Raw genomic sequence first — 24,972 nt, 5'->3', positions numbered from 1 at the left:
CAACGTCGACGGACTCAGGCTATGATATCGTGGCTAACATTCCAGATTCACTTGCGGGCTCTCCGTTGTATTCTATTGGAAGCTTGTTTCACTTCATATTCTTCTGCAGGATATGACTGGATGAGAAGGCTGGGATGTTTCGATAGCTCCAAGAACGATGAGATCCAGACCGGTGAGATGAGATCTATGATACTAACATGATGGCTCTTTCGGTCTCAAGTGCAACCCTAAGAAATGCAGATATGCATCAGAACAAGTTATTCAGCACATCCATCTGCGTGTGTGACCCTTTGATGGCCTGATTCCTCCCTTCGCATGTCGTCCAGATGGCCCTTTTGGGAGGGACATGTAGCAAATGAGAGGCCAAGCCATCAAGGGGGACGTCAAATAACCTAAAAGTCTATTCTTCTAGCTTCAAGCATACGCAGCTCATAGAGATACTTTTCCCAGGTTCATGGGTTGAGACTTGAAGAACTGCGCATTGAGGCTAGGCTGACTCCCGGTTCGCAACGTTCCGCGCCATTCCAGTTTACCGGTGAGGATGCAGTGAACTTGTGAAGTGGATGCTGTGATGGGATGTTTCAGATTGTAGAGAGTTGAAGAATTCCACAACCCATTGTTATCCCACCCTCAGCCGTGTCTGCACCCAGAGTAGAGAGGTGTCTAGGCGGGCGGGTGGGCCAACAGACACACACGATGAGGTTTGTTTCGGGTCCGATAGTCAGTCACGTTGGCGGTTTTCGGGTTGAATCTTCTGCCTAAGTCTAGGACCTCAAAGTGTAGGTCTGTAGGATATGGATGGCTGTCTGGTGGTGTAGGCTATGTAAGCAGAGGAGGCTGGTATATTAAGAGGCAGCCCTTTCCCACCTGAGACGTGTTGTCTGCTGTATCGTATAATGGCTCTTCCATTTACTTCTCTCCGACTTTTTACATTCTTTGATCCTTCTACGTGAGCGGTCACCTGAGATATCACGACCTCACACGACTCTAGCGGCATAGCATACCTAGCAAAGTTATAGGTCTTACTCGTCTTACACCAAAACAAGTATCCCGGGATATCCGCAGCTGGCTTACTATCTTCTCATCTAAGCCATCTGGAACATTTCCGGATATAGAACTGCAGAGTGGGAGGTATTTCCTTGGCTGACCCAATAAACAAAAGTGGCCTCATACAAGCGGATCGCTATTCGATGCGAACATCTGCACTGCGTTGTCTGCCGAGTACAGTGCTCGACTCGAGTGAGTGGTACTACAGAATAGGAAGTACGGGGTAGCATTTCTGGTTTACAGGGCATAACGCATCTAAACCAGGATCAGATCCTCGTTTGTCAGGTGCCTCTCTTTCGCCGCCATTTATTTCTCCTCAGCTCAGAAAGAAAACCTGAACTTGCTCAATTCGTTATCTCAGCTCTTTTGCGCCACTCTAATCACGACTTACTCGCAATTATCTTACCGGTAGTGGAAACATATCCGCCGTCGCTGCCGGTTGCACCATCAGAGTCCGGGCACGGCGACATACCCCGTCTGTGAGGTACAAGCTTAAGCATATCACCACTGCGGGATATCAAAGTCACTTTTGTCTGTTCACCCCTCCATATCCGTCGCTCGTTGCTCGCAAGGAACAGCCCAGGCCAGGCCACAGACAAAACAGAAGAGACAGGACAGGACAGGAACATCATAACGCCCCCACCATTTCCCCATTACTCGCATTGCATCAATCGCGTCAGGTCTTCCAGGTTCTCTTACCCACGAAGTCTTGCTACGCCTAACTTTACACTGCGACGCCTAAAGCAACGCCCACTTCGGCCACTCTCGCCCGCTTTCACCCACTACGGGCCATCGTTTGCCGCCCGCTCCGCCGCTGGGCTTCATTCAACTCGCTACCATTATAGCACTCTCCTCTTTGACTTCCCGGCGTCCAACTCGGATTCTTCTAAACTCCCTCCACTTTCTTTTTGCCCTTCCTCCACCTTCCCTTCTTTCGAACCTTGGACTTCGGCCCGCCCCCCGATTTCGCCCTCCATCGCGAATTGCTTCAACCCATCATCAGCCCTCCAACACAAGAGTATCATGCCTGAATACCGCCACGCCAGGAGCGGTAGCCTCAGCGTTGCCAACGGCGGTTCACACTCTCAGGCGAGCGCTATGGCGAATACTCCCCGCTTCGATGGACCCCGAAGTCCCCCGAGTACGTTATGTCCACCCATTGTTACTTTGCTTTGCTGCGTGGTTGTTGCATGTTGCACACGACCCCCGCCAAACCTTGAATACCAAATGTCGTCCCTACTGACACGACTGAATCATAGATACGTCCCACGTTCCTTGCAAGTTCTTTCGTCAAGGTGCTTGTCAGGCTGGTAATGCCTGTCCTTTCAGTCATGATCTGAGCAACGCTGCTGAGAACGTCTGCAAATACTTTGCAAAGGTGAGTGCGCCATATCATGATCCATCGCCCGCTGCCAGCCGCATCCACCCCTCACCACGTCGCAACGTCTCCAATCCACAGCAGCACTGACGGTCGTCTTTCAATTACAGGGAAACTGCAAATTTGGTCCGAAATGCGCAAATATCCATATCCTCCCCGACGGTCGACGCATCAACTACGGAAAGAATGGCGTCACGATAGGCAATACTTCCGCCCTCGCGGGTCGATCCAACCCCACCTCCGCAAGCAACAATCAATCCTCCACCAGCGCCCTTACCACCTCCCTCTACCGCGCTGACGTTCCAGCATACACTTCGGCATATCCCTACGATGAACAAGATCAACATACTCTCGGTCGACAGCCTAGCCTTGAGAATGGTCTCCCAACCATCGATATGTCCTATACTGGATCCAACTACGGTTCTCCCCGAGACGAAGAGTCCTTGCGCTTTGGCATGGGACTTTCTCCTATCAACAACAAGGGTCTCTCTGTCCTAGACGCTCCTCTCCCCGCATCTTTCGATTCCAATGGCATCTCCAACGCTGCTCGCTTCCCCGCTGGTCCATGGCCATCGTCCGTTCCCAACCAATTTGGCATCGAATCGCCAACTCCTTCGCTCAGCAATGCTAAGGACTCGCGTACGTCGGAGACTCTCAAGCTTTTACACACTTCAGCATTTGGTTCGTCGGAACACCTCTTGGCCCCTCTGGATAGAAGCCCTCCTAACTCTCATCAAGCCAACGGGGAGGAATATTTTGGCAGGCGAGCTATGCACTCGTCCCGCTTTACCAAGCCCCGGATGCTCAGTTCCAGCATGCCTAAGACGTCTGTTGACCGAGACTGGGAGCCTGGTTTTGCCTTTGGCGACGATGACGACAATCTCCCCGAGAACTATGTACCCGAAAACCTCCAAGACCTCTTGACTCCAGTCGAAAAGGCTCGCCGTGGCTCTATGCGAGCTGACAGCGATGTCGAGGGCCTGAGCAAGTACGGCAGTCCCATCGGAACCAGCCCTAGCCGATGGGGCCCTATGTTCCAGCGACAGAAGGAAGAGGAGGAAACCTCTCGATCTCTCCGAGGTGCCTCTGCTTTTGGTCACGTTGGCAGCCCACTCCGGAACTCTGTTCTTTCACAAGAGATGGGAGGCACAAACGGATTCGTCCGTCCATCTTCGTTGCGATCTGGCAGTGACGGCATGTCCATGCTTTCTCAGCAACTTCAGCGAAGCCGCCTTGACGATACTGCAGGCAATTCTAGCCCTCTTCTCCACCCTGCGGCCGCTCGAGCTGGTACTACCGCTAGTGCCATTAGCCCCATCAGTCCTATTGGCAAAGAGCGTGAGCGTGGTGGCATGGAACGTCATGTGTCAAGCGGTAGCATCAGCTCATCTATGAATGGCCGATTCACTACGCCGATCAACGAAGACGACGAAATGTTCCACATGGAGGGCATGGAGGAAGACGGTGAGCCTTCCATCAAGTCACCTAAGAGGACCTCAGCCGGCTTGGCCAATGTCTGGAGCAGCTATGCTGGTGCTGTCGCCGGCAAGCCTTCCACCAATGGAACAAAGGGAGTTCCTGTCAGCGGCCGATAAACAACCAGGCCGAAGGCGGAGGATAGCGTCTTTGAACAACTGGTTTCAGTTTTATCAGCCAAGCGTCGGAGTTGGTAGCTTAGACAAAAAAAGGAGGTGATGAGTTGATGAGCCATGATCTTGAGCGGACAACACCGCAGTCGCTACGACATACTGCATTTCGCCAACAAGCTTTACGCTTGAATGGAACGGACGAAAGAAAAATATGAGGATGCATGGCGATTTATTATGGCCAAGATCAAAAAGGATATAGGATACACGGCCAGGAGTTTTGACATTTTCTGTTTTCATATATTGCTTGATAATCGCTATCATATCATGAGCTGCTTTGGAAGGCGGATGGAATCTGATTTCTGCCCACTCAGTTTTTAGGCTTGATGAGGGTAACAAGCAAGGCTGACTTGTATGCTCGATGCACACAATTGGGTCTCTCCGCTTGGTATCGTCATCTTGGGCATGGTGTTTCGGGGAGGTTCGGATCTACAAAAACAATCGCAAATGGGGGTCAAGACCTCGTTAGATATATCGAGGCAAATCATATATGAAAATAGCTGCATGTATGGGAGGATGCATAATGAACATTACGTGTTCACCGGGCCTGTTGGCACTGGATTTACTTCGTACCTAGCCATTTGCGGTGATGTAATGTTGAATTCGCGGCAGATCTTGGGGTCTTTACGTGATAATGAGGTCTGCGTACTAGTCATACTCTCTGGTGGGGATGTGATATCGGGGATAGCGGCTATGTGAGCTCTACACGGAGCAGTCAGAGAACGTAGGTAGAGAAATTGGGTGTTTCTATACACTATACAAAGCCACAGAGTAGAGATTCCACCTTCTACCCTTCATCAACTCAGCGAACTCAATGTATCCCATTCGCCGTATTCACTGCTTTACAGTATGAAAACCAGGGAACAGCCAATCGTGGCATTCCTTCGAGCAGTGAAGGAGGACGTCAAGCATACACTTCAAGCCGAAAACTCGTCGCCAATTCTTTCATTCAAACATCTCTTCAGCTCTCCTCCTGTGGCTCCCTCCTCCACGACCGTCTGGAAAACAATGAACCGTCTCATGGTGCGCCGAGATTAAAAAAGAACTTGATGCGTTATATTGCGTTGTTATATCTTTCCTTCCACCACCACCCCATTTCAATATCCCCCGCTGGCTTTTTTATCGGCGTCTTTTAAATCCTTGCCGAGGAAGGATTTCGGTGGTCATGAGAGTGGTAATTGTACAATGAGGAGGAAAGGAGGGGTGGCGGTTTGGGAGATATACGTTTAGTTGGCGTCGGGCTGGTTCAGGATGTACTCAACAGCCTGTTGGACTGGGGGGTTGTTAGTATGCTGTTCTGGAGCTCAAGGGGGGAGAGGCTAGATATACCGGAGTGGATGGAATCGGCATCCTTGTCGGGGATCTCAATGCTGAATTCCTCCTCAATGGCCATGACGACCTCAACAGTGTCGAGAGAGTCGAGACCGAGGTCGTTGGCGAAGTGAGCGCTGGTACCGATCTGCGAATGGTTAGGTAAGTATTCGAATATGCTGATTATCGAGACGTACGTTGGAGACATCGTTGACCTAAGACTATCGTTAGCTACTGGTTTATCAGATCTGCAATTTGGAGGGGGATTCCCTCGGTGAATCCATTGCCATCTCGGAGATGATTTCTCACCTTGTCGAAGCCCTTCAACAAGCTCATAATTCGGCCCTCGACCTCCTCCTTGTTGAGCGCACCGCCAGCGCTGTAGAACCGCACGGCCTGGAAGCTCTGGATCTTGGGGACGGCAGCGGTAGCGACGCGGGGCGCCACGGTGAATGAGCGCATGGCGGGACGGGCGGCGACGCGGACGGATCGGAGGACTGCTGATCGGAACATTTTGGCTGTATTTTCTCTTTTCCCGGGTGTCGAGGAGGAAAGGGTCAATTGACGTCGGTGGGCGGTGGTGGAGTTTGGATGATGAGGTTGAAGGTGATGATAAATTTCTCGTTGCTACCCGGGTTGACTGGTCTGTTCCGATGGAGAAAGCTAAGCTAAGCTCGGTTTGGGCGTAGTCACGTGATCAGGCCGGGGGAACGCTCCGGTATACGTCAGCGAGGGCGGAGGTGTGATTGGGCGATGAGGCCCAGGAAGAGGAAAGGCATTGAGAACTTGGTTGTAATGAGAACTTATGAGGAAGTGGAATTGAGGTGAAAGTCAATTTATGAGATGTACTCTGTAAGGCTTATGGTGTTTATTGATTGAAACGCTGGTTGTAGTCTAGTCAGCATAATCGAACTTGTCCCCATTGGTCTCTTTCATCCTGGGGAAGCAAATCCCATGGACAATACCAAATGTTAGACAAAAATACTCTCGAGTTTGCCCATTCTCATCGGTCAATTGACAAATTAAAATGATAATTCAATGCTTGATAGATCAAAGATAGCTTTCAGTCTTACCACAACTTCCCCATGTCCTACAGATAAGCCCATACCGCCAGACCAGCCATCTTACATCCCCTACCCTGAACCTCCATCTCCCCATTCCAGGGCCAAGCTTCCAATTCCCCCAATAAGCACCAACTACCGACTCAGCATAAATGTCCCTTGTCTATGTTCTCCAGGTCAGATTGTAATCACCAAAAGATCGTCTACAAACGTTCCTTGTACTCATCCAATCATGGCCCCTTGCTGCATGTTATCTATCGCTTCACCTACCACAAACAGTCTGCCCGTGCCCCCAGGGGGACTTTGTTTACGGGAAGCTGGCTGAGATAGGAAGGAGAGCCACTGGAATCCAGTTGATTCACAGGGCCAAGAACTCCAACGCCGTACGGGAGATTCAATGTCTCGTTGATCAATTGTCTTAAGCTTAAGCTTAAATATAACCCTCTTCTCTCCCATCATTGGGACTTCATTCACTCCTCATCCTTCACTGGTAGTCATTTCTTTACAACGGGTTCCAATCATGAAGCTTCAACTTTTAGCCTACGCTCTTTCGGCTTCTGCCTGTCTTATCCCCTCCGACTCAGTCCCCCATTCGGAGCGCGCTGCAGTCCTCGCCGCTAGACAGGCTACCCGCCCGGAACCTGATTTCCCCATTGGAACGGGCGATCGCTTCAAGAAGGGCACTATCGTCCCCAAGGGCCTTTCCACTTCAGACCGCAACCTCAAGTCCATTCTCACTCCCGCTGAGGTCTCTTCCGCTCTTGAGGGTCTTGCTAAGAACTTCAAGGAAGTTGAGCTCATTCGCCCTCCCTACAAGACCTACGAGGGTGTGAAGACCCTTGGTGCAAAGATTGGAAAGAACCCCAAGTTCTTCATCATTAGCGGTGCCCATGCGCGTGAGCGTGGTGGCCCCGATCATGTAGTCTACTGGCTGTCTGACCTTCTTCACGCTCGCAAGGCGGGCAAGGGTCTTAAGTATGGCAAGACTACTTTCACTGCTGCCCAAGTCCGCAAGGCTGTTGATGGCGGTATCGTCGTCCTTCCCATCATCAACCCCGATGGTGTCAAGCACGATCAATCCACCAACTCATGCTGGCGCAAGAACCGCAACCCCAAGAGCTCGAAGGGGAACCCCGATGCCATTGGTATCGACATCAACCGCAACTACGACTTCTTGTTCAACTACAAGAAGGCGTTCAACTCAGGCATTGATCTGAGCTCCGTTGCCTCTGAGGATCCCACCAGTGAGGTCTTCCACGGTACTGGCCCCGAGTCAGAGCCCGAGACCAAGAACGTCGTCTGGGTCATGGACAAGTATAAGAGCCTAAGCTGGTTCGTCGACCTGCACTCTTTCGGCGGCGATATCCTCTACGCATGGGGTGATGATGATGCGCAGACCAAAGACCCCAAGGAGAGTTTCGCGAACAAGAAGTTTGACGGACGTCGTGGTGTTCTCGGCGATGATGAGACCCCCAAGACTAAGTACAAGGAGTACATTACCTCCAAGGACATCAACGTCCAGAAGAAGGTCGGCAACAGCATGAAGAAGTCCATGGAGAGCGCTGGTACTACCAAGTACGTCGTGCAAGAGGCTGTTGGTCTGTATCCCACTTCCGGAGCCAGCACTGACTACGCCCTTGGCCGATTCTACGGCAAGGCTTGCGGTAAGAGCAAGCTGCAGAGCTACACTATTGAGTTTGGCGAGGAAAGTGGTTCGGCGGCTTGTCCTTTCTATCCCAGTGAGAAGCAGTACCACATGTGGATGAAGCAGGTTGCTTCTGGTTTGACTGAGGTTGCTCTCGCGGCTGCTGAGACCAAGCCTGAGGTTAAGAAGTGCGCATACCCAGCTCCCAAATAAGCCTAGACTGAGCCTTTCGTTGTATATAATTAGTTGAATGAATCATGATTATGATGTTGACGTGCTGAAACTCCCGTTAGTGATCACAACATCAAAGAATTGACCTCACCACTATGCCCAGATTGTACACTGCTCCTCTTGATCATGACTTCCCCCACCTTCAGCTTCACACAAACCAGCCAATTGAGTGACAAAGGGGCATTTTGGACATCTAGATTATGTACACCCACCCATCCCTTCCGTCTGAAGCCTCATCGTATTCTATGCCGCCTTTCCACCAAAAAAAATGATCCTGTTCCTACAATAGCGACGTTTCAAACGACCCGAGGCAACAAACAAAACAACATAAAAACCATGCTTTCCTCTTCTCCCTTTCCTTTTCGTATCGTTTATCGGTATGGTGAGTCGGCGCGGATAGCAGCCGCAAGCTCAGGCTCCCACTTGTCTCCGTTGGAGAGAAGCTTCTCTGTTGAACTGTTAGTAATGATCTCGGAGGACGACCTTGGTAGATTGTGGAGGTGGTAGGATACGCACCCTTGTTGTACAGAAGCTCTTCTCGGGTCTCGGTGGCGTACTCGGCGTTGGGCGACTCAACGATGGCGTCAACGGGGCAGGACTCCTGGCAGAAACCGCAGTAGATGCACTTGGTCATGTCAATATCGTACTTGGTTGTTCGGCGGGATCCGTCAGCTCGCTCCTCAGCCTCGATGGTAATGGCCTGGGCGGGGCAAATCTGTTGTTTCATGTCAGCAACTTAGCTGCCACTTGAGATATGTGGTGTCGTACAGCCTCGCAAAGCTTGCAGGCAATGCATCGCTCTTCACCGGAGGGGTATCGTCGAAGGGCATGCTCGCCACGGAATCGAGGAGAAATAGGGCCCTGACTGGGTCAGTTATTTGCGTATGTAGCTTCGTTCGACGTCATATACCTTCTCGAAGGGGTAGTAAATTGTATAACTAATCCCTCGTCAGTCCAATTCCACTCCCTCAATACCCAGGCTGTTTATAACATACGGTGGTCGGAAGAACTGCTCAAGCAGAACATACATTCCCCTCGCCATCTCCGTCATGAGGAAAAACTTTCCCATTCGATCGAGGGTGCTGTCTCTGTCCCAGGTCCACTGCACGGGCTTGCTCGTTCGGAAGTTGGCGGGAGGAGGTCCATGAGGTGTCGCGTAGCTTCGCTGTTGAACCAGGCCGAGGATGCTAGCTCTGCTGGTGGCAGCGGAGGCGAGCTGGCGTCGCGCGATGAGTGCGTGAGCCATTGTGTTGAGGAGGATAATCGAGGAGGAGGGGAGATTCGAAGGAGTGCCAATTGACTTGACGTCCCGGGGTCAATTGAGGCGGACGGGCTGGGCGGGAGGCGAGGATTTGACGTGATGGATGTGTTCGGCTACGAAAGTTGCTCAGCGGGATTACAACTCTAGGCTGTTGATTGGCTGGAATGCCACTCGTGACTTTGCACGTGATCAACCTCAACTGAACTTCATCGTCACCAAACATCATGAGCCAATGATGATCGCATATTAATAAGGAAAATTAATGTAATTAAATCATTTCATCTATAAATCATCCAATTGCTACATTTTAGTATTTCAGCCGTTTCCATATGATCGTTATGTCGTCTCAATCCTCGCGGCAACTCCCTCTACGTAAATAGCCAACATGCAAACCAGCACCTTTACAATAGCGAAAACAAAAACTCCAGAAATTATGTAGGTATCTCAAAAATTGGTTTAGATGGTCACGAGTTCCCTAAAAACTCTTCTCCCAAGCTTGCCACCAAAGGCCCATGTTTGCAGATACCAGTAGATCGAGCATCTTGAGTCCATCAGGATAGATGATGAGTTTGCCCAGCTTGGCTCTCTTTCCTCGGTTGCCACCGCCGGCTTTCTCCTTTCCAAGATTTATGTCGAATGGCGAAACCATGCCGTCGTTGTCGTAACCATCACTTCGTTCGTCCCGGCGGAGTAACTTGTTGAAATGTCCTTGGAGCTGAGTCTTGACTTCCTCACGACCTTCAGCAGACTTGAAGAGTTCTGCTGTAGGAAGATTGAATCGAAGTTCACTCATCGGCATGCCGCTACCACCACCTTGGATTTGCCCCTGACTGAACTCAGCCAGAGGATTGCTTGGTCTATCATCATGCAGAATGTGATAGCAGCGCAAGCTTCGACCCGCAGCTCCTGTACGGAATTCACACCTTCCATTCCAGGGACTGGTAAAGATGTATCCCCGAGGCCTCAGTCCTGGACCGGGATGCATTGAAATCGCAGGTTCAACAGGCGACGAGGCCTCGGTTGATTCGATTGATCCGACACTACCCTGTCGCCCATGCCCCTTTCCAGTGCCGTCTTGCAGTTTCTCTCTCCAGTTCGATGCCCAGCTTTTCCCGTAAGCCATTGCAATTTGTCTCTGTAGCACAATACCACCGTCCCGTGGCTGAGTCATATCTGAGCCTGGGCCCGCGTCGAAGCTCCGTCGCGCAGGCATACCGCGGAACTTTCCATAGCCAAGAGTCTCGATCTGAACGTTTATGGGTGGGTTCCCGGAAGTTGGCGGTTGCGCAACGGGCGGTACAGAGGCGAACAGCGGGTTCGCGTCGTCCTGATCAGGTGGTGGTGCTTCAGACTGGAAAGACGAAATATGTCCAACGTTCCACTGATTTCCTGTGCTGGGATCACGGCGGATTAGAGCTAATGTAAAAGGCTGCTTTCCTTCATAGCTTTTTCGAGGCGAGGGAGAGCGGTTTTCGGTGTTTCGATTCGGTAGGGGAGGGCGACTCGTTGCACGCATTCGATCGAAATCGGGACCTCCCTGGTTGGGAGGTGGAAGGGGCGGGAGAGGATGGTCGCCGAGTGCGGAGGCATTGTTCGATGTCATCCGAGGCCCAAGTGGTTTCCGGGCTACAGCAGGTTCCGGAGTCTGGATTCTGGGGACATTCTTTGGTCGAGGTGGTAGAACTGGGCTTTCTTCCTCTTGTTCATAACCATGTCGTGCTGACGTTTGTCGAGGATCAAAGGTCGAATTGACCGAAAGGCCCCGTCTTCTTGTAGGGTCCTGGTTCTCGTTTCCGTAGCCAGGTACAGGAAGATGATCGGTCGGAGGAGGCGTCAATGGTCTTGCGCCACCAGGCAAAGGCTTCCTCTTAATATTCCGTATTGACGAGCTCTCATCACTCGAAGACCGGTGGTCGTCATCTCGTGGTGGACCGGCAGGTTCTAGCGACGGTGCCTCAAAGTGGACGTAGTAAAGACAGCTGGCGACATCCTCGGCGGTAACGTTTTTGAGTTGTGGTTTGAAAGGTGATAGGATGACATCTGGGTTCAGAGGCGGTGTTAGTGTCAGACCCGGTGGGGGTTGAGAGGGGTGTTTGTCTTACCTCGAGTGCCCGGCACTCTGGAGATATAGAGCGTTAGAGGATCTTGTTTCTCTTGCGCTGGGTTGATAGGGTATTGAGGCGGATTGCCCGCGAGGTTATTTAGTGCTGTTAGAGAGCGAGCTTCCATTCTTGGATGTTGTATGTTGAAAAAGGTATGATGGACGTGGGGGCGAGAAAGTGAGAAGAAGCCCGAGAGCGGGAGGTTGGCGAAGCAAGTAGATAATCCACCTCCAACCTCGTTTATTCTGTGACAAAGACAGTGCCGGCAGAATATTCGCAAAATAGAAAAGAAGAGAAGAAGAAAGCTGGGGTATCAATTAGGTTCGAGTAAAGTAGGGTTAAGGTATTAAGCGTTACGTTGGGCCGAAGGAGAAGACGGGAGTCTAAGAAGTAAAACGGGCAATGTATAGCAACAGTAACAGTGAGTGAGTGATGCGACGTGGCAGAAGAGCGAGTGAAGAGAAGAAACAAGACGCAGACAATCCTTCCGTACTTGGGTTAAAAGGATCAGCCTTGCATTTTTACTCCCCTACCCATTTATTAACTGCCTACCATTCATTAACGGGAACCTAAGCTGAGGGCGAAAACCCAACGTCAGCTCAGTATCGGGGGCTGTGCTGCGCCGTGCTGTGCCTGACAAGTAAATATTAAAACGGCCTTTGAGCTGTTGAATTCTTGGCAGGGTCCATATTTGATGTTCTAGATGCTTCATGCGCCGAGGCTTTAGTGTGTTTGCCTGCTGTTGTCCTTTTTTGCTGCTATTTTTCCTTTTTGGAAGCCTTTGCTTGGTTTGTGATACTGGCACTTTCATGGTGATGGGCGTATTCAATGAATTGGAGTCAGAAAGTCGGAGGCTGTGGAGACGCGTCCGGAGTACGCAACGCACTCCGCGGCACTGCCGACGTCACTTTGTGGATCAGGGGTTGCGATGCCGGGCCCGAAAAGGGTTCCGGGAATTAGAAGTCTCGCACTGTGGCACCGCAAAGCCTACAGCTAAATACTGTATCAACTCCCTGGCACACTGTCTCTAGGTCATCTTCACCTCTCGTAATCCAAGCCACCTCCATATTCCTCTTCATTCTATTCTCAGAATAAACCCTTTCGACCCTGATTCTAATCACATGTCCAGCAAGGGTCCATCCCCATCTAGAAAATGGTCTTGTGCAATGCTCCGTCACTCAACTTCCGCTTACATGGAACATCCCTCCACAAACTGCCAGCGAACGACACAAAGACTGAGCTGGATAGTTGCAATGACGTATACTCTCGGCGCATAAAGTGCCAAGGGAGCGGACAGAAGTTTCTTTTTCATCTCATTTCTTTAGGGCGCTCGGATCACCAAGACCAGCGCTATGATTGTTCTGTGGTAGGGACTTTTGATAGTGGACGATAGATACATCATCAATGTGGCTTTGCTAATCGCTGTCACTGAAAGAATTTACACGTCAATGTGAAAATTCGCCGAATTGTTCATAGTGTTGCTAACTCGGCCTTGCTATTTCGAGTCATGTTTGTAATGATATCCCAGCAGAACAGGACTACCATGCCTGGATTCCAGTCTCCCCAACCCATTCAGGCTGTCCGATAACCTTTCCGACATCTTCATCTCTCTTGCCCTCAATAACGTTCTTGATGAGCTCCGCACCAGTTGCTGGATCACCAGCTCCAGCCTTCTTCAGCACCTCGGGCTTTCCTCCAAGGCTCGTTGCCAGAAAGCCAGGACTAATTGACCAGACTCTGACACCATCGCCCTTGAGGAGATGATGCCATGAAAGCATCATCATGTTGAGGGCGGTCTTGGATGATCGATAAGCCACAGCTGTACGGATTCCCTCCTTGGGCCAGCCCCGGGGAACCTCGCCCGCGAGCTTGGTCAAGTATGACTTGTGTGCACCTTCGAGGGTCGCAAGGCCGGAGGTCAAGAAGAGGAGGCGCGGGGATTTCGAGGCGATGAGGAGAGGAGCGAAAGCCGAAGTCATGACCTGCGTGCTCGAGACGTTGACATCGTAGGACTTGTTGAAAAGCTCGCGAGCTTTCTTGGGATCGCTGGCATCATTGAACGCATCAAAGTTTGCGCCTGTTAAGATTAGCATAAGTGTTAGATTTAGATGTTGAGCAACTTGCCAGCATTGTTAACGAGAATGTCAACTCTTCCAAACTTTTCCTTTACATGTTCGAAGAGCCTCTCGATAGCTTCATCATCAGTGATGTCAATTTGAACAACGTCCAAACTGCTCTTGGAGCTAGGGCATTCGTGCTCTAGTTCGGCGACAGCCTTCTCTCCCTTAGCAGGATCACGGCTTCCAAGTAGAATATGGTAAGGTTTGGGAGAAGCGAAAAGAGCTTTGACAGTCTCAAAGCCGATGCCAGTGTTGGCACCAGTGGTGAGAACGATTTCTTTGTTGTCGATCATGTTGATGTTGGTGTTGGTGTTGGAGATGAGTTGAGGTTTGAGTTGAGATAGAATGAAGAGGGGGGTTGGCCTTTATATATCACATTGTTTCCTGCGTGCCACTGATTCACAGGTGCAGGTGTGATGTGAGGTAGTTACCCCAGTGCGACAAGACGGTTGAGGATGAAGCGAGACTGTAACGAATGGGGTGATGCACGGGGCGGACTTAACAACACTTCCACGCGAGGATCTCCAATGGGGGAGAAGATCAAGATCATTGGCCCCAGGGTGACACATGAATTGATGTTTAAACTGGACGGATATGCATGTATTCAAGGGTTTGATAAGGTAGTTATGAAGTAATGAAGTGACTTGGCTGATGTATTTTTATTAACAGAAATGGGTACGTAGAAAGGATGCTGTAATTCTCATGGAATCGACAACAATGGGAAGTGGTACTAGATCGATATTCTTATGCTAAATATGTATATCACCAATCTCAAATCTGTATAATAAACTTACATTTATACTGCTGACACTGATTCCTTCTGCAGCCCATAATCTTATCCGTAAATTATACGGTCCCCCCTCCCAATCAGCACATTCAGCCTCAACTCTCACCGTCATAGACATCACTCCCCCATACACATATCGGCCCCCCGCGTCGTCTCGGACTATTCTGTGGGACCTCGCGGCCGGAGATACGCACGCTAAGACCCGGCGTCGCACTCGGACACGGAGCAACAGAATACGAATATCAACACCGAAGTCCGGCAGATCTCGCTAGTGCATTTACCTAATTGGGAATGTTATCACAGGGGCATATTTGTGTGCTGGATTGTTTCGCGCTAGTGCGACGGCGGAAGGCCTCCGCGATGGGAGAGATGCACTTTCGGGGTGACTTTCCGTGTTCTGGCGTCGGAGCGTCATCCCGATGTCTAGATTGCTTTTTGTGAGTAGAAGAGCGTTGAATCACTGAGATGCTCAATTGCGAAATGTACCCCTCATTACATAGGTAGGTAGCTAAACTACCCCGCGGTGTCGTATCTTTTCTTTTGCTTGATCCCAGCATCTTCACCGACCTCCCTTTCCATCTGCAGCTTGTCATCGCATCATGTCTATCAACAAAGTCCTCCTCGTCGGCGCAAATGGCAATCTAGGCTCGGTCCTTCTTGAAGGTCTGGTCGCCTCGAACTCCTTCTCCGTTTCCGTTGCCAAGCGCGCATCGTCCAAATCTACCCCTGCGCACGCATCCTCCGTGAATATCGTCACGATACCAGATGACCTTTCCATTGAAGGCTTGATCCCTATCTTGAAAGAGCAGGATGCTGTCATCGCTTCATTTCCCTTGACAGGCGTTGTTGACCAGCATTTACGTCTTGCTGAAGCATCTGCGAAAGCTGGTGTCAAGAGGTTCATTCCAGCTGATTTTGGGAGCTGTGATGCACAGAGTGAACAGGCGAAGAAGCTTTTGAAACTATACCGTGACAAGGATACTGTAAGGAGTAAAACTGTCGAGCTTGCGAAGGAATACCCTGGTTTCTCATGGACGTCGCTTGTCTGTGGGCATTTCTTCGATTATGGTATTCTCGATGGTCTGCTACACACCGATCTGGAGACCAACACCGCTGTCATCCTCGACAAGGGCGATGTCCCAGCCTCAGCATCGACACTCCACCGCGTTGCCGAAGCATTAGTCGCCGTTCTCAAGCGCCCCGATACAACGAAAAACCGTCTTCTCTACGTCCAAAGTTTCTGCAAGACACAGCTTGAGGTTGTAGCAGCACTGGAGAAAGCTACGGGCGTAGAGTGGAAGAAGGAGTTTGTAGACTCGAAGGCGTTCTTAGAGAGGGAGGTTAATAAGTTGGCGGTGGAGTATAGCCACCATGCGATGGAGGAGATTGTTTTTGTGTTGGGAGCGCTTGATGCCGAGTGGCCGAAGCGGGGAGATGCGTTTGCGATGAAGGAGTTGGGATTGGAGGATGAGGATCTGGATAAGGTTGTCCAGAAGGTTGTGGATGAGTGGAAGAGGGAGAAATAGGAGAAGAAGTGAGAACGTTAGACGTTGGCATATGCCAAAAGGCTTTAGAAGGTTAGGACTTGCCCCAAGGCTGCTTTCGTTTTCTTGTAAAGGGCCATGATAGACCATGACAATCAGAAGCATTGAATTCGTTGTGTGCAGTATTGGTCTCCTCATTCTACGTGCAAGGGCGTACGTTGTGTTGCCCTCTGCCACAAATGGAAGGCCTCATTCAGTCTTACTGCCATCGTTTTGACAGACCAACTATGCGGCGAACAACTACAAACGTAGAGGACGCAAAGTTTGACATACAGAAGCATCAGAGGGAATACCGAGATACTCGAAAACAATGATCATCACCGCAACAACCCATCTAAATATAGCTTCGCCCAAACCAAACACTTACGACCCCAATTTGGCAATCCCAACATCATATCGCTCGTATTCCTTCCCCTCACATAAATGCCAACGCTCAATGCGTCCACCCAAGAGTGATCTTCAGGGTCCTCCTACGCCATCTTTTCAGCCCCAAAGCCAATCCACGTGCCTTATTTACATCACCGGCTGTCATCCTCATTCCTTCATTTGGAAAGTGGGATTCTGTTTGGACTACAAAGACCGGATCGTCGGCAGCGATTGTGATGGGTTTTGCTAAACCTCGTATTTCGGTCTGGGCTGACGATGTTGGTATTGTGAAGGTGTGAGGGTTTAAGTATAAGAGGTGAGGATGTTGCTGCTGTATGGAAGAGGTTTGTGATATCGCTGAGTCTTGACACTGCTAGAAACATATTTTATTCTTAACAATTCTTCAAGTAAAACACTATATATAGTCCTGACTACCTTGACAACATGTGGTCTCTCTACTTCCTCACAGCCCTTTTCACAATGTAATCCCTCCCTTCCATACCCAAACACACCCAACTAACACACTCAGCTCTCCCACCATCGCAAAGAAATCCTCCAAGCCCTGTCCAACCGTCACAACCACTGCAACTCTCTGCACAACCTGCGTTGTCCCCGCCTGTCTCACTATCGAAACCATCTCCTCCCAGCGAAACTGTCCCTCCAAGGTCCCAACCTCTGGCACATCATTCCCTTGCTCCAAATCAAAGTGTCCCAGTGGCTGCGCAACTTCTTACACCTACGCTTCAGCCTATGGAACTGTTACTAAGAAACCCAAGTGTCCTACTGTCACTGAAACAGCCACTATTTGTTCTGACTGTATTAGGCCGATGTGTTTGACCTTGGAGACGGTGAGTTCAGTTTGCGGATGCCCCGAGTTGCCTGCCACGGTTACGACCAGCTACCCTTGCGGTGAGGATTGTCCTGTTGGATGTGGGACGGAGTATGTAACTCCTACTGTTACGCCAAATTGTAAGAAGAACGAGGATTAGAGGACGAGGCTGGCAATGAGCTGCTGCGGTTGGTAAGGTTTAAGGGACGACGGTGTATGCTTGCTAGGGCTAAGAGGAAAATACTTGAGACACGGAAGTATTGTAAGACATTCGTACGGTGTATCGGGTCTGCCTATGGTCTTTGAGAATGTCAACTGAATGGTGCTTGAATGTAAAACCCTTCATTTCATTGCAGGCTATAAGCGACGAAGGGCCAAATGACAATGAAGAACAATTCACTCTTTTTGCAGGAAAAATCTGCCCTCAACAAGTTTGAGAATGTTAAGGCAAGCTGATCAATCCCAAGTAAGCATTCCTGGCTATGGTGTTGATGTCTGAGACATATCTGCTACTCGGTGCCTGCCACAACGCCAACATTGTCTGACGCAGATTGGAACGCAAATTGTCAAACTCCATATTTTGGTAATTCTCAATCTGTTATGCCCGAGGATAAAGAATGTCAGTCATTGAAAGAGCCTTATCATGGAAATGCTGTGGATAGTTGATGGCGAAGAGGCTGGGATGGAACAAGAGTATATAAGACCTGGGGATCGCTTGGCTAAATATCATTATCATACCACTTACAACAACTACAACCACAATATTGAAATCAAGACCGCAGTTCACACAATTTAACAATGATGACTACAAAGATGCATCTATTAATCCTTCTTCCCATGGTCTTCTTCGCAGTCGCCCTCCCTCAACCTCCCCCAAAATACATCGGCTGCATCTCCCAAACATCAACCTTCTCAGCAACAACTCTGCCCTCGCCTTTCACAACCCATCAATGCCTCCAAGCCTGCGCCGCCAAAGGTAGCCTTGTCGCAATCGGTAGTGGAACATGTTACTGCGATAACGGTAGCGCATCTGCATCTTTCGATTTAGTCGATGAAACTCGCTGCACAGATCTCTGTATCGCCGGTGATGAGACCAGCGGCAAGTGTGGAGGACAAGACGTCATGAGTCTTTACCAGATCGACGGCTATGATGGTGGTTGTGCGAAGAATGGCACTATTCCACCTGTGGTGCAGACTCCCTGTACGCTTTGTGGACAGGCGACGCTTGTTCCTACTCCTACAGCAGTTCAGAAGAAAGCTGGGAGTCCATGTCCTTTCGAAGGATGCAAAGCCGCACCGGCTCCTATCGCCACCCCTGCTAGAAACTCGACTGCCAAGATTTGCCCGTCTGGGGGATGCAGTTCCAGCGGGCAAGGAGGGCAGAGCGGTAGCGGAGGAGCTGGCGGCCAGGGTGGAACAACAGACACGCAGAATGGATCTTCTGGTAAAGGGACCAAGGCTGCACCGGGGATTGTGAGCGAGAGCCCAAGATTGTATTCATCAAGCATACTATCAGCTATTGCGGCCGTGATCTTTGGGTTGCGATTCCTATGAGCGGAAGGAAGGGGAAGGGAAGTGGCTGGCGAAAAGGAGGAGAATGGACACATTCGCCTGCATATTTCGGAGTTAACGGCTGGGCATGATTCATGGTTTGATGGACACGGAAACGGGAACGGAAACAAAGGATAGCTTGCTGACTTGTTCTGATTATGAAATACCAACTTTGACAATATGCTGCAATCTCCCAAAAATGAGTAATAAGCCACAGTATAGGGAGGATGCCATGACATGGTCTCCCTACGCCTTCGGCGCCTCAGTCAACGGCACGTAGCGGACTCCAAACAACTTCTTCTTCGTGATTTCCCCATTTCCATCCTTCTCGATTCTCCAAACGTGCTGATTGTACCCCATCTTGTCATCATCGACAGGAATGAACATACTATAGCTTGTTAGCATACTCATTTGCACAAACACAAACTCACTTACCATCCAGGAGCCTTCAATTGCTCCAACAACTCAGGATGAATCTCCACCGCAGAGGCTCCGACATGAATAACATCCCAGCCTGTCCCCTCGTCTTTCTCCCCCTCTCTCGGTTCCTCGACCCATCCTTTTCTCCCGTCGCCAAATCTAAATCTCACCTTTCCACTCTCAAGCAATCTTCTTCCCTCCACACTCTTCGACATATTTGTCTCGCCAAGTTCTTTCAGCTCACGAATATGCTCAAGACCGACTACAAGACCCTTCTCGCCAACTAGTTCAGCCATGACATGAGTCAGATATCCAGATCCAGAACCGACATCGAGGACCCGAGGGGCTGGAGATGTTGATGAGGGGAGAAGATAGCTGAGAACGTGCTCGATGGCTGAGGCGTGCATGTGGGGTGCAGATATAGTTGCCGAGTACCCGATGGGCTGGGGTGAATCTTCATATGGCATTGCTGGGGCGTAGTGAGCTCGGTCAACCTGGATGATCAGTATGAGTTTAGAGACGAGAACAGGGAGTTTACCTTGAGGAATGCCTCTTTGACTCGAGGGTCGGTGATGAGACCATTCTTCCACATGTTCTCAATAAGAGCTGAGTTAGTGTCTCCGCTGCATGTCCACGCCATGTTGATACTGAAGAGTCTCTGGTGTGTAAGTCGACAGGTGTTTCTGTAGAGGCTAGAGACAAAAGAGGGGAGATGGAGTGATTTCTTGGTGAAAGCCACGATGACGATGCGACTCTTAGTGACGTCAAAAGTGGTTGGAAATCTTAAGATGAAAGACTGATGTTGAGTAATGCTTTTACTGATTCTGGAGAGGCAGGAGTGAGTTGTAATGTTACCATCATATCGTGCCTACGTAGTACCCCGAACTCCCGAAGCCTGTGCGGGGCCGTTCCGTAATACGGGGATCGGCGACGGGTAACCCCACAGACCAAATCACCACTGACATTCACTAACAGGGGCTTTAATTTACGAGATCGTTCACTACCAGGATAGTAGACTGGGGAGGAGGATGATTTGGGAATAGAGGTTTTGATTCCTCGTATCGGGTTTACGGGAATTTAGCTTAAGAACAGAAAATGAGAACAAGAAGAGCGAGGATACTTCTCTCATTTACGAAGAGCCCTTTACATCTACGGTTCTCAGGCTGCCAATCATAAATACAACCAAAATCATGTTAAGAGACATATATAGAGACGCATGAAACTGCGTGTGCCGCGCCAAACACTAAGCTTGTAGTAGGAACCAAGATATCCTTCCCATCCATCCACCCAAGAAACGCCAAAAGGAAAGGAGTTAACGCCTACGTCTCTCGACTGATGCGCTTCCATGATATAATGGTATTGTTGTACATATTCAAACCCGCTAATTTAGACTACTCGCTCGTTCGACTCTCCCTCGGCGATGATCGGTACACCAAGACCGCGATCAGGGCTCTGGAGGACGAGCTGCTCGTGACGTCGTGCTCGTAGAAACTCGGCGACGCTCTTGATAAGAAGGAACCAGCCGACTACCATGAGCACGTATCCTAGCCACTCGCCTCCGCTAATGCTGCCAAGATCATCATCTGTCACGTCGCCTTGCTTGAAGTTGTGGGAGTTGGGGTCGGGTGGTGCGGCGTAGCCATCGGGGCCGCTCATCGCCGGGGGTTCGTCTTCTGAAACACCCTTCATATAAAAGCCGTATTGAATAAGAGTTATACCGAGACCAGCGCGAGAACCGTTTTTGGCAGCATGGGTTGAGTGAAGAAGATATGTAAGGAGGAAACCGACGAGCTGAAAGGATGTTGAGATCATGCCGTTCCAGACAAAGGAGAAAAATGAGCCAACTGGCATGCCGTCGATGTAAACCTCGTCAGGTCCTCCCATGCCAGGAGCGAGAATAGTCGTCTCCCAATATGGAGGAGCAGCATCGGCTGCCGCTTGTTCGTAGGACTATTAAAGTTAGTGACACATAGTCAAAGGGTGTTTATTTGGGCAACATACCGGTGGTAACTCGTCTTTCTCAGGATCACTGTTCCCTCTCTCTGGGCGCGCAGACAAATTGGCAAAAACACCATCTGATCCAGAGCCACCTCCTACAATTCTCGTTGACCTTGAACCGGACGGCGTTGGTGCCGGAACAGCCGGTTGAGCAGGTGTTGGTATCGTGTTGACATTCTCCATAGATGGTGTCGAATTCTGTCGCATCAATCGTCTCCGATCATCGACCTCATCGTCGCTATCGTCATCATCGTCAAAGGCATCGGCGAGAGTAGCATCGACCTGGCGCGTTGGTTGAGGAGAAGAGGATCGGGAGTGAAACGAGGGAGGTGGCGAGTGGGGGATCGGATGAGAGAGATTGTTGTTATTGTTGTTGTTTCCGGCGCCAAAGTCCTCCTCGTCTTGACCGTTAATCTGAGACCTTGTCAGTATATTCCAAACACCGCGGTTCATTGCGCGACTCACTCGTTCGTATCGTCCGGACATGATGGGCTAATCGTCTGGCGGTGTCGGGCTGCCTCCCGAATCCGCTTACCAGGAGGAAAAGATACGCGATGTCGTAGGAAGAGAAGCAGGTTGAAGGGACTCGGGAACGAAATAAAAAAGGAGAGACCGAACCAGTGCGAGGAGAAAAAAAAAAGGAAAGAGGATCTTCAAGGAACGACGGCGAAAAGGTCTAGTTTTAGGTTTGGGTGTGCTTGCGTTGACTTTGAAGTTTGACGATTACGAAACAGACAGCGACAGGACGGGAGGAGAAAGCCTGCCTGGGGCGAGCGCCTTAGTCGATATGCGGACGACGGCTGTATTCGGGTTCGGTATTGGCACAGTGTGAAATACGACAGGGGATGGTCTAGAATGGCCTTCAGGGGTGATGCGCCGAAGTATCCGCCCACTGAGACGCCGTGGCGCACTGTGATGCTACTTTGGCTTACGGTGTCTTTTTATTCGCAGCCTTAATCAAAGTTCAGGGGCAACAACAAAGCCAGATCTAAAGGGTTGTTCTCGAGTGCAAGTCTTTAATGGAACATCGTGGAAGAATGACAAAAGAACTTGATTCATTCTTTGCATGACTCTTGACTTGAACTTGCAACTGGGCTGTGTCAGGTAATGTTGGATCCACCTCCACATTGAATCAGATCACGGGCTTGTCCTCATCAGGTTGAAGAATGGATGAGGCAATCCATTTCCAGGGTCTCATGGCAGCCTGAGGCAAATTACGCATGACCCAATCATATGCTTTTCGATTACAGTTTCAAAAGAGATCAACACTGTGACGGGCACACTGTTTTATGGAATTTCTCGATGGTTGACGTCGAGATATTCTGCTGCAGAGCGGTCCAGCCCCAGCAACGACATCTTCACAATTCACCATGTCGCGATCATTATCTGTCAGTAATTGCCGGATAAAGAGGTACAAGAAATAAACATTGACTCTTTCTTTGTAGCAAAAAATCTACTCCGACGTCTTTGCGCGCTGGCCAAAGCAAGCCCTTCGTCCCGATCACCAACTCCAAGATGTCCTAGGTAAAGCCGTAACCGAGCGATTCCAGAACTATAAGCCCTCGATGGAGCGCGAGGAGCTTCTCAAGGCGCGGGCGCTTCAATTCCTTCTCCAAGACCGATATAACGATCGAGTACGTACCACGACATAGCGAACACAATCCGGTGCTAATAATTATACAGTTCAAGCTTAAGGGTAGATTACTGGAGCCAAAGAGTCAACCAACATACTTTGCGGATCTAGTAAGGGAAATTGACGAAGCGCCGAACAGGTCATGGTTGGAGAGATTGGGCAAGCGATTAACAGGAATGATTCGGTTTCAGTAATTGATGGGCGAGAAAACGACTTAATGCAAGGAAAGGATCCCAAAGAAGGATACTGGCATCCGACGTGTATATGTATTGTACTTGTACATTGTATCAAAAGCGATTCCCCGTATTTGCTCATGTGCCCATATTCAACGCCCTACAGATCGCTCAGCCCTGTCTAGATGTACTTCTCATCCGGATCTATCTTGTTAAACCACACTTGGATCTGCTCATAGGCAGTAAACACCAATCCTCCAGAAACCACCAGCCTCGCCAATCGTGGCAGCGCGCCGCTCCAGAACGTCAGAACACCCTCCTGCTTGAAGATAGTCGTCGCGCACTTGAAGCTGTTGCCATATGTCTTTTTTGCCTCGATACTCTGCATGCGTGTCTTGATAGTATCGAGCGGTTGCGTCACATATACAGTGATCAAACCAGCCAAACCACCAATTGCAAAAGTCCCAACAGCACCAAGCTTCTCGCCAGGTGCTGTGTATGACTCGGCCATTTGCTTGAAGAAGTTATAGGCGGTGAAGCGTGTTGCGCTGTTGGCAGCTTGTCGAGCGGTCGTGGGGACGAATCCTTGGAAGAAACCCCGGAGACCACGTTCACGGGCGATGATGGGGACGGCGTGCAGGAAGCCGCGCATTCGGGGCTTAGCGGACTTGCGGTCGTCGATACTGCGGTCGTAAGCTTGGGCCCTGCGGGAGAAGAAGTCAACTTACAGAGTGGTCTTGATACTCTCAGTGGGAGTCACAGCAAGCAATGACTCTGTAACTCCGGCACCGAAACCAGCAAGGACAGTACGAGGCCCCGAAAGATTGCCATTCTCGTCGACAAGAAGCGCCTTGTACTGATCAAACGCAACAAATCCTGGCCCTTGTTAGTCAATGCGACACACGAAAATTCGGGAAGCAGCCCACGGATTCCAGCCTTGGCTGCGTTGCCAATGATGAGAGTGGTGCATCCAGCATACCACTGCTTGCCGAAAGGCGGCCAAGGGAGCTTCTGTCCTTCAGCTAACCGCCTGTTCAACTGCGACCTTGTCTTTGCAACTACACCAAATCAGTATTGTAGGTCCGCATCGACTCGACGGGTGAGTGAACGTACACTCAGCGGGGTAGGTAATAGCTATACGACAGCTTGGTTAGCTACATCTTCAGAGTCATGTCGTGCGAGCATACCAATCTCAATGGCGCCGGCAGTCGATCCAGCGATGATGGATCGTAAGGGACTGGGCTGCTTCTTCTTTTCGCCTGTTTGTGTTGTCGACGCCATGATTGCTTTCCTGCCCGGTTGTGGTCTGCAGGCGATGTTGGTGTTGACGGGAATGGGAACTTTTTTTTGGGGGCGTGGGACGGGATGGATTTCGTCACTTTGGCACAGATGGGAGCTGTTGTAATTTACACGTGCGCCGATGTCGCTGTAGCGTAAGTGTACTTACAGCGGTTTGCTGCTGGACGTGGGCGGGCTATGGAGTACTCCGCAGACCTTTAGGTACCTTATGCTTGGGCACCGGGAGCAATCCGTTGAAACAGCCACTTTAGGTAGTTACGAATCCAAGCGCGAGCACTAAGGAGGAAACGGATTGTTACAGTTCATTTCAGAAATAAACTAAAATCACGCCGTTGTTAAGTTCCAGCCCGTCGGGTGCTACTGAGTCGGCATATCACGGCCCAAGTCAACTTCAACCTCGGCGCATGTTTGAGGCTACGGATACACGTATTGCTCTAACCACGGCCCAGATCTTGTTTCTTTACGACACCGCCATGAATGATTCCGGAAAGACGCTTACGGCTTACGGCTTGCATGCGTGTGGCGTGTCGCCGTGTCTGTCGTATGAGAAAAAGATAGCGTATTGCCCAT

General features: G+C 50.2%; 13 protein-coding genes; 6 read left to right on the top strand and 7 right to left on the bottom strand.

Moving 5' to 3' along the window:
* Positions 1-2,070: 2,070 nt before the first annotated feature.
* FFUJ_12381 (uncharacterized protein) lies at positions 2,071-4,020 on the top strand (the record flags this gene model as incomplete). XM_023581980.1 has 3 exons in its annotated part: positions 2,071-2,188; positions 2,307-2,425; positions 2,536-4,020. The coding sequence occupies 3 exons, from the start codon at positions 2,071-2,073 to the stop codon at positions 4,018-4,020; spliced, it is 1,722 nt and encodes a 573-aa protein (XP_023434582.1).
* A 1,277-nt stretch (positions 4,021-5,297) lies between these two features.
* On the bottom strand, positions 5,298-5,895 carry FFUJ_12380 (probable NADH2 dehydrogenase (ubiquinone) acyl carrier chain precursor; the record flags this gene model as incomplete). XM_023581979.1 has 4 exons in its annotated part: positions 5,298-5,344; positions 5,401-5,530; positions 5,580-5,597; positions 5,692-5,895. The coding sequence occupies 4 exons, from the start codon at positions 5,893-5,895 to the stop codon at positions 5,298-5,300; spliced, it is 399 nt and encodes a 132-aa protein (XP_023434581.1).
* A 1,068-nt stretch (positions 5,896-6,963) lies between these two features.
* FFUJ_12379 (related to carboxypeptidase A) lies at positions 6,964-8,301 on the top strand (the record flags this gene model as incomplete). The annotated part of the gene is made up of 1 exon (XM_023581978.1): positions 6,964-8,301. The coding sequence occupies one exon, from the start codon at positions 6,964-6,966 to the stop codon at positions 8,299-8,301; it is 1,338 nt and encodes a 445-aa protein (XP_023434580.1).
* Positions 8,302-8,690: 389 nt separating this feature from the next.
* On the bottom strand, positions 8,691-9,565 carry FFUJ_12378 (CI-23 NADH-ubiquinone oxidoreductase 23 kDa subunit precursor; the record flags this gene model as incomplete). XM_023581977.1 has 5 exons in its annotated part: positions 8,691-8,767; positions 8,836-9,034; positions 9,088-9,180; positions 9,230-9,257; positions 9,315-9,565. 5 exons carry the CDS (start codon positions 9,563-9,565, stop codon positions 8,691-8,693), a joined length of 648 nt encoding a protein of 215 aa, XP_023434579.1.
* Positions 9,566-10,055: 490 nt separating this feature from the next.
* FFUJ_12377 (uncharacterized protein) lies at positions 10,056-11,809 on the bottom strand (the record flags this gene model as incomplete). XM_023581976.1 has 2 exons in its annotated part: positions 10,056-11,620; positions 11,683-11,809. The coding sequence occupies 2 exons, from the start codon at positions 11,807-11,809 to the stop codon at positions 10,056-10,058; spliced, it is 1,692 nt and encodes a 563-aa protein (XP_023434578.1).
* Positions 11,810-13,220: 1,411 nt separating this feature from the next.
* FFUJ_12376 (dehydrogenase-like protein) lies at positions 13,221-14,095 on the bottom strand (the record flags this gene model as incomplete). XM_023581975.1 has 2 exons in its annotated part: positions 13,221-13,728; positions 13,803-14,095. 2 exons carry the CDS (start codon positions 14,093-14,095, stop codon positions 13,221-13,223), a joined length of 801 nt encoding a protein of 266 aa, XP_023434577.1.
* Positions 14,096-15,188: 1,093 nt separating this feature from the next.
* On the top strand, positions 15,189-16,115 carry FFUJ_12375 (uncharacterized protein; the record flags this gene model as incomplete). Its single annotated transcript, XM_023581974.1, has 1 exon — positions 15,189-16,115. The coding sequence occupies one exon, from the start codon at positions 15,189-15,191 to the stop codon at positions 16,113-16,115; it is 927 nt and encodes a 308-aa protein (XP_023434576.1).
* An 828-nt stretch (positions 16,116-16,943) lies between these two features.
* FFUJ_12374 (uncharacterized protein) lies at positions 16,944-17,488 on the top strand (the record flags this gene model as incomplete). XM_023581973.1 has 2 exons in its annotated part: positions 16,944-16,981; positions 17,029-17,488. The coding sequence occupies 2 exons, from the start codon at positions 16,944-16,946 to the stop codon at positions 17,486-17,488; spliced, it is 498 nt and encodes a 165-aa protein (XP_023434575.1).
* Positions 17,489-18,129: 641 nt separating this feature from the next.
* FFUJ_12373 (uncharacterized protein) lies at positions 18,130-18,882 on the top strand (the record flags this gene model as incomplete). Its single annotated transcript, XM_023581971.1, has 1 exon — positions 18,130-18,882. The coding sequence occupies one exon, from the start codon at positions 18,130-18,132 to the stop codon at positions 18,880-18,882; it is 753 nt and encodes a 250-aa protein (XP_023434574.1).
* Positions 18,883-19,125: 243 nt separating this feature from the next.
* Positions 19,126-19,939, bottom strand: FFUJ_12372 (related to protein-L-isoaspartate(D-aspartate) O-methyltransferase; the record flags this gene model as incomplete). XM_023581970.1 has 3 exons in its annotated part: positions 19,126-19,267; positions 19,315-19,793; positions 19,838-19,939. The coding sequence occupies 3 exons, from the start codon at positions 19,937-19,939 to the stop codon at positions 19,126-19,128; spliced, it is 723 nt and encodes a 240-aa protein (XP_023434573.1).
* Positions 19,940-20,685: 746 nt separating this feature from the next.
* FFUJ_12371 (related to metal homeostasis protein) lies at positions 20,686-21,783 on the bottom strand (the record flags this gene model as incomplete). XM_023581969.1 has 3 exons in its annotated part: positions 20,686-21,249; positions 21,301-21,711; positions 21,763-21,783. 3 exons carry the CDS (start codon positions 21,781-21,783, stop codon positions 20,686-20,688), a joined length of 996 nt encoding a protein of 331 aa, XP_023434572.1.
* An 884-nt stretch (positions 21,784-22,667) lies between these two features.
* FFUJ_12370 (uncharacterized protein) lies at positions 22,668-23,124 on the top strand (the record flags this gene model as incomplete). XM_023581968.1 has 3 exons in its annotated part: positions 22,668-22,685; positions 22,743-22,931; positions 22,981-23,124. 3 exons carry the CDS (start codon positions 22,668-22,670, stop codon positions 23,122-23,124), a joined length of 351 nt encoding a protein of 116 aa, XP_023435165.1.
* A 160-nt stretch (positions 23,125-23,284) lies between these two features.
* Positions 23,285-24,384, bottom strand: FFUJ_12369 (probable citrate transport protein, mitochondrial; the record flags this gene model as incomplete). XM_023581967.1 has 5 exons in its annotated part: positions 23,285-23,786; positions 23,832-23,979; positions 24,030-24,161; positions 24,217-24,237; positions 24,291-24,384. The coding sequence occupies 5 exons, from the start codon at positions 24,382-24,384 to the stop codon at positions 23,285-23,287; spliced, it is 897 nt and encodes a 298-aa protein (XP_023434571.1).
* Positions 24,385-24,972: the final 588 nt, after the last annotated feature.

This window comes from Fusarium fujikuroi, chromosome FFUJ_chr08, assembly GCF_900079805.1.
Source record: "Fusarium fujikuroi IMI 58289 draft genome, chromosome FFUJ_chr08".
NCBI classification, from domain to species: domain Eukaryota; kingdom Fungi; phylum Ascomycota; class Sordariomycetes; order Hypocreales; family Nectriaceae; genus Fusarium; species Fusarium fujikuroi.
The sequence above is the reverse complement of the archived record's forward strand: the minus strand, read 5'-3'. Positions and strand labels throughout refer to the sequence as shown.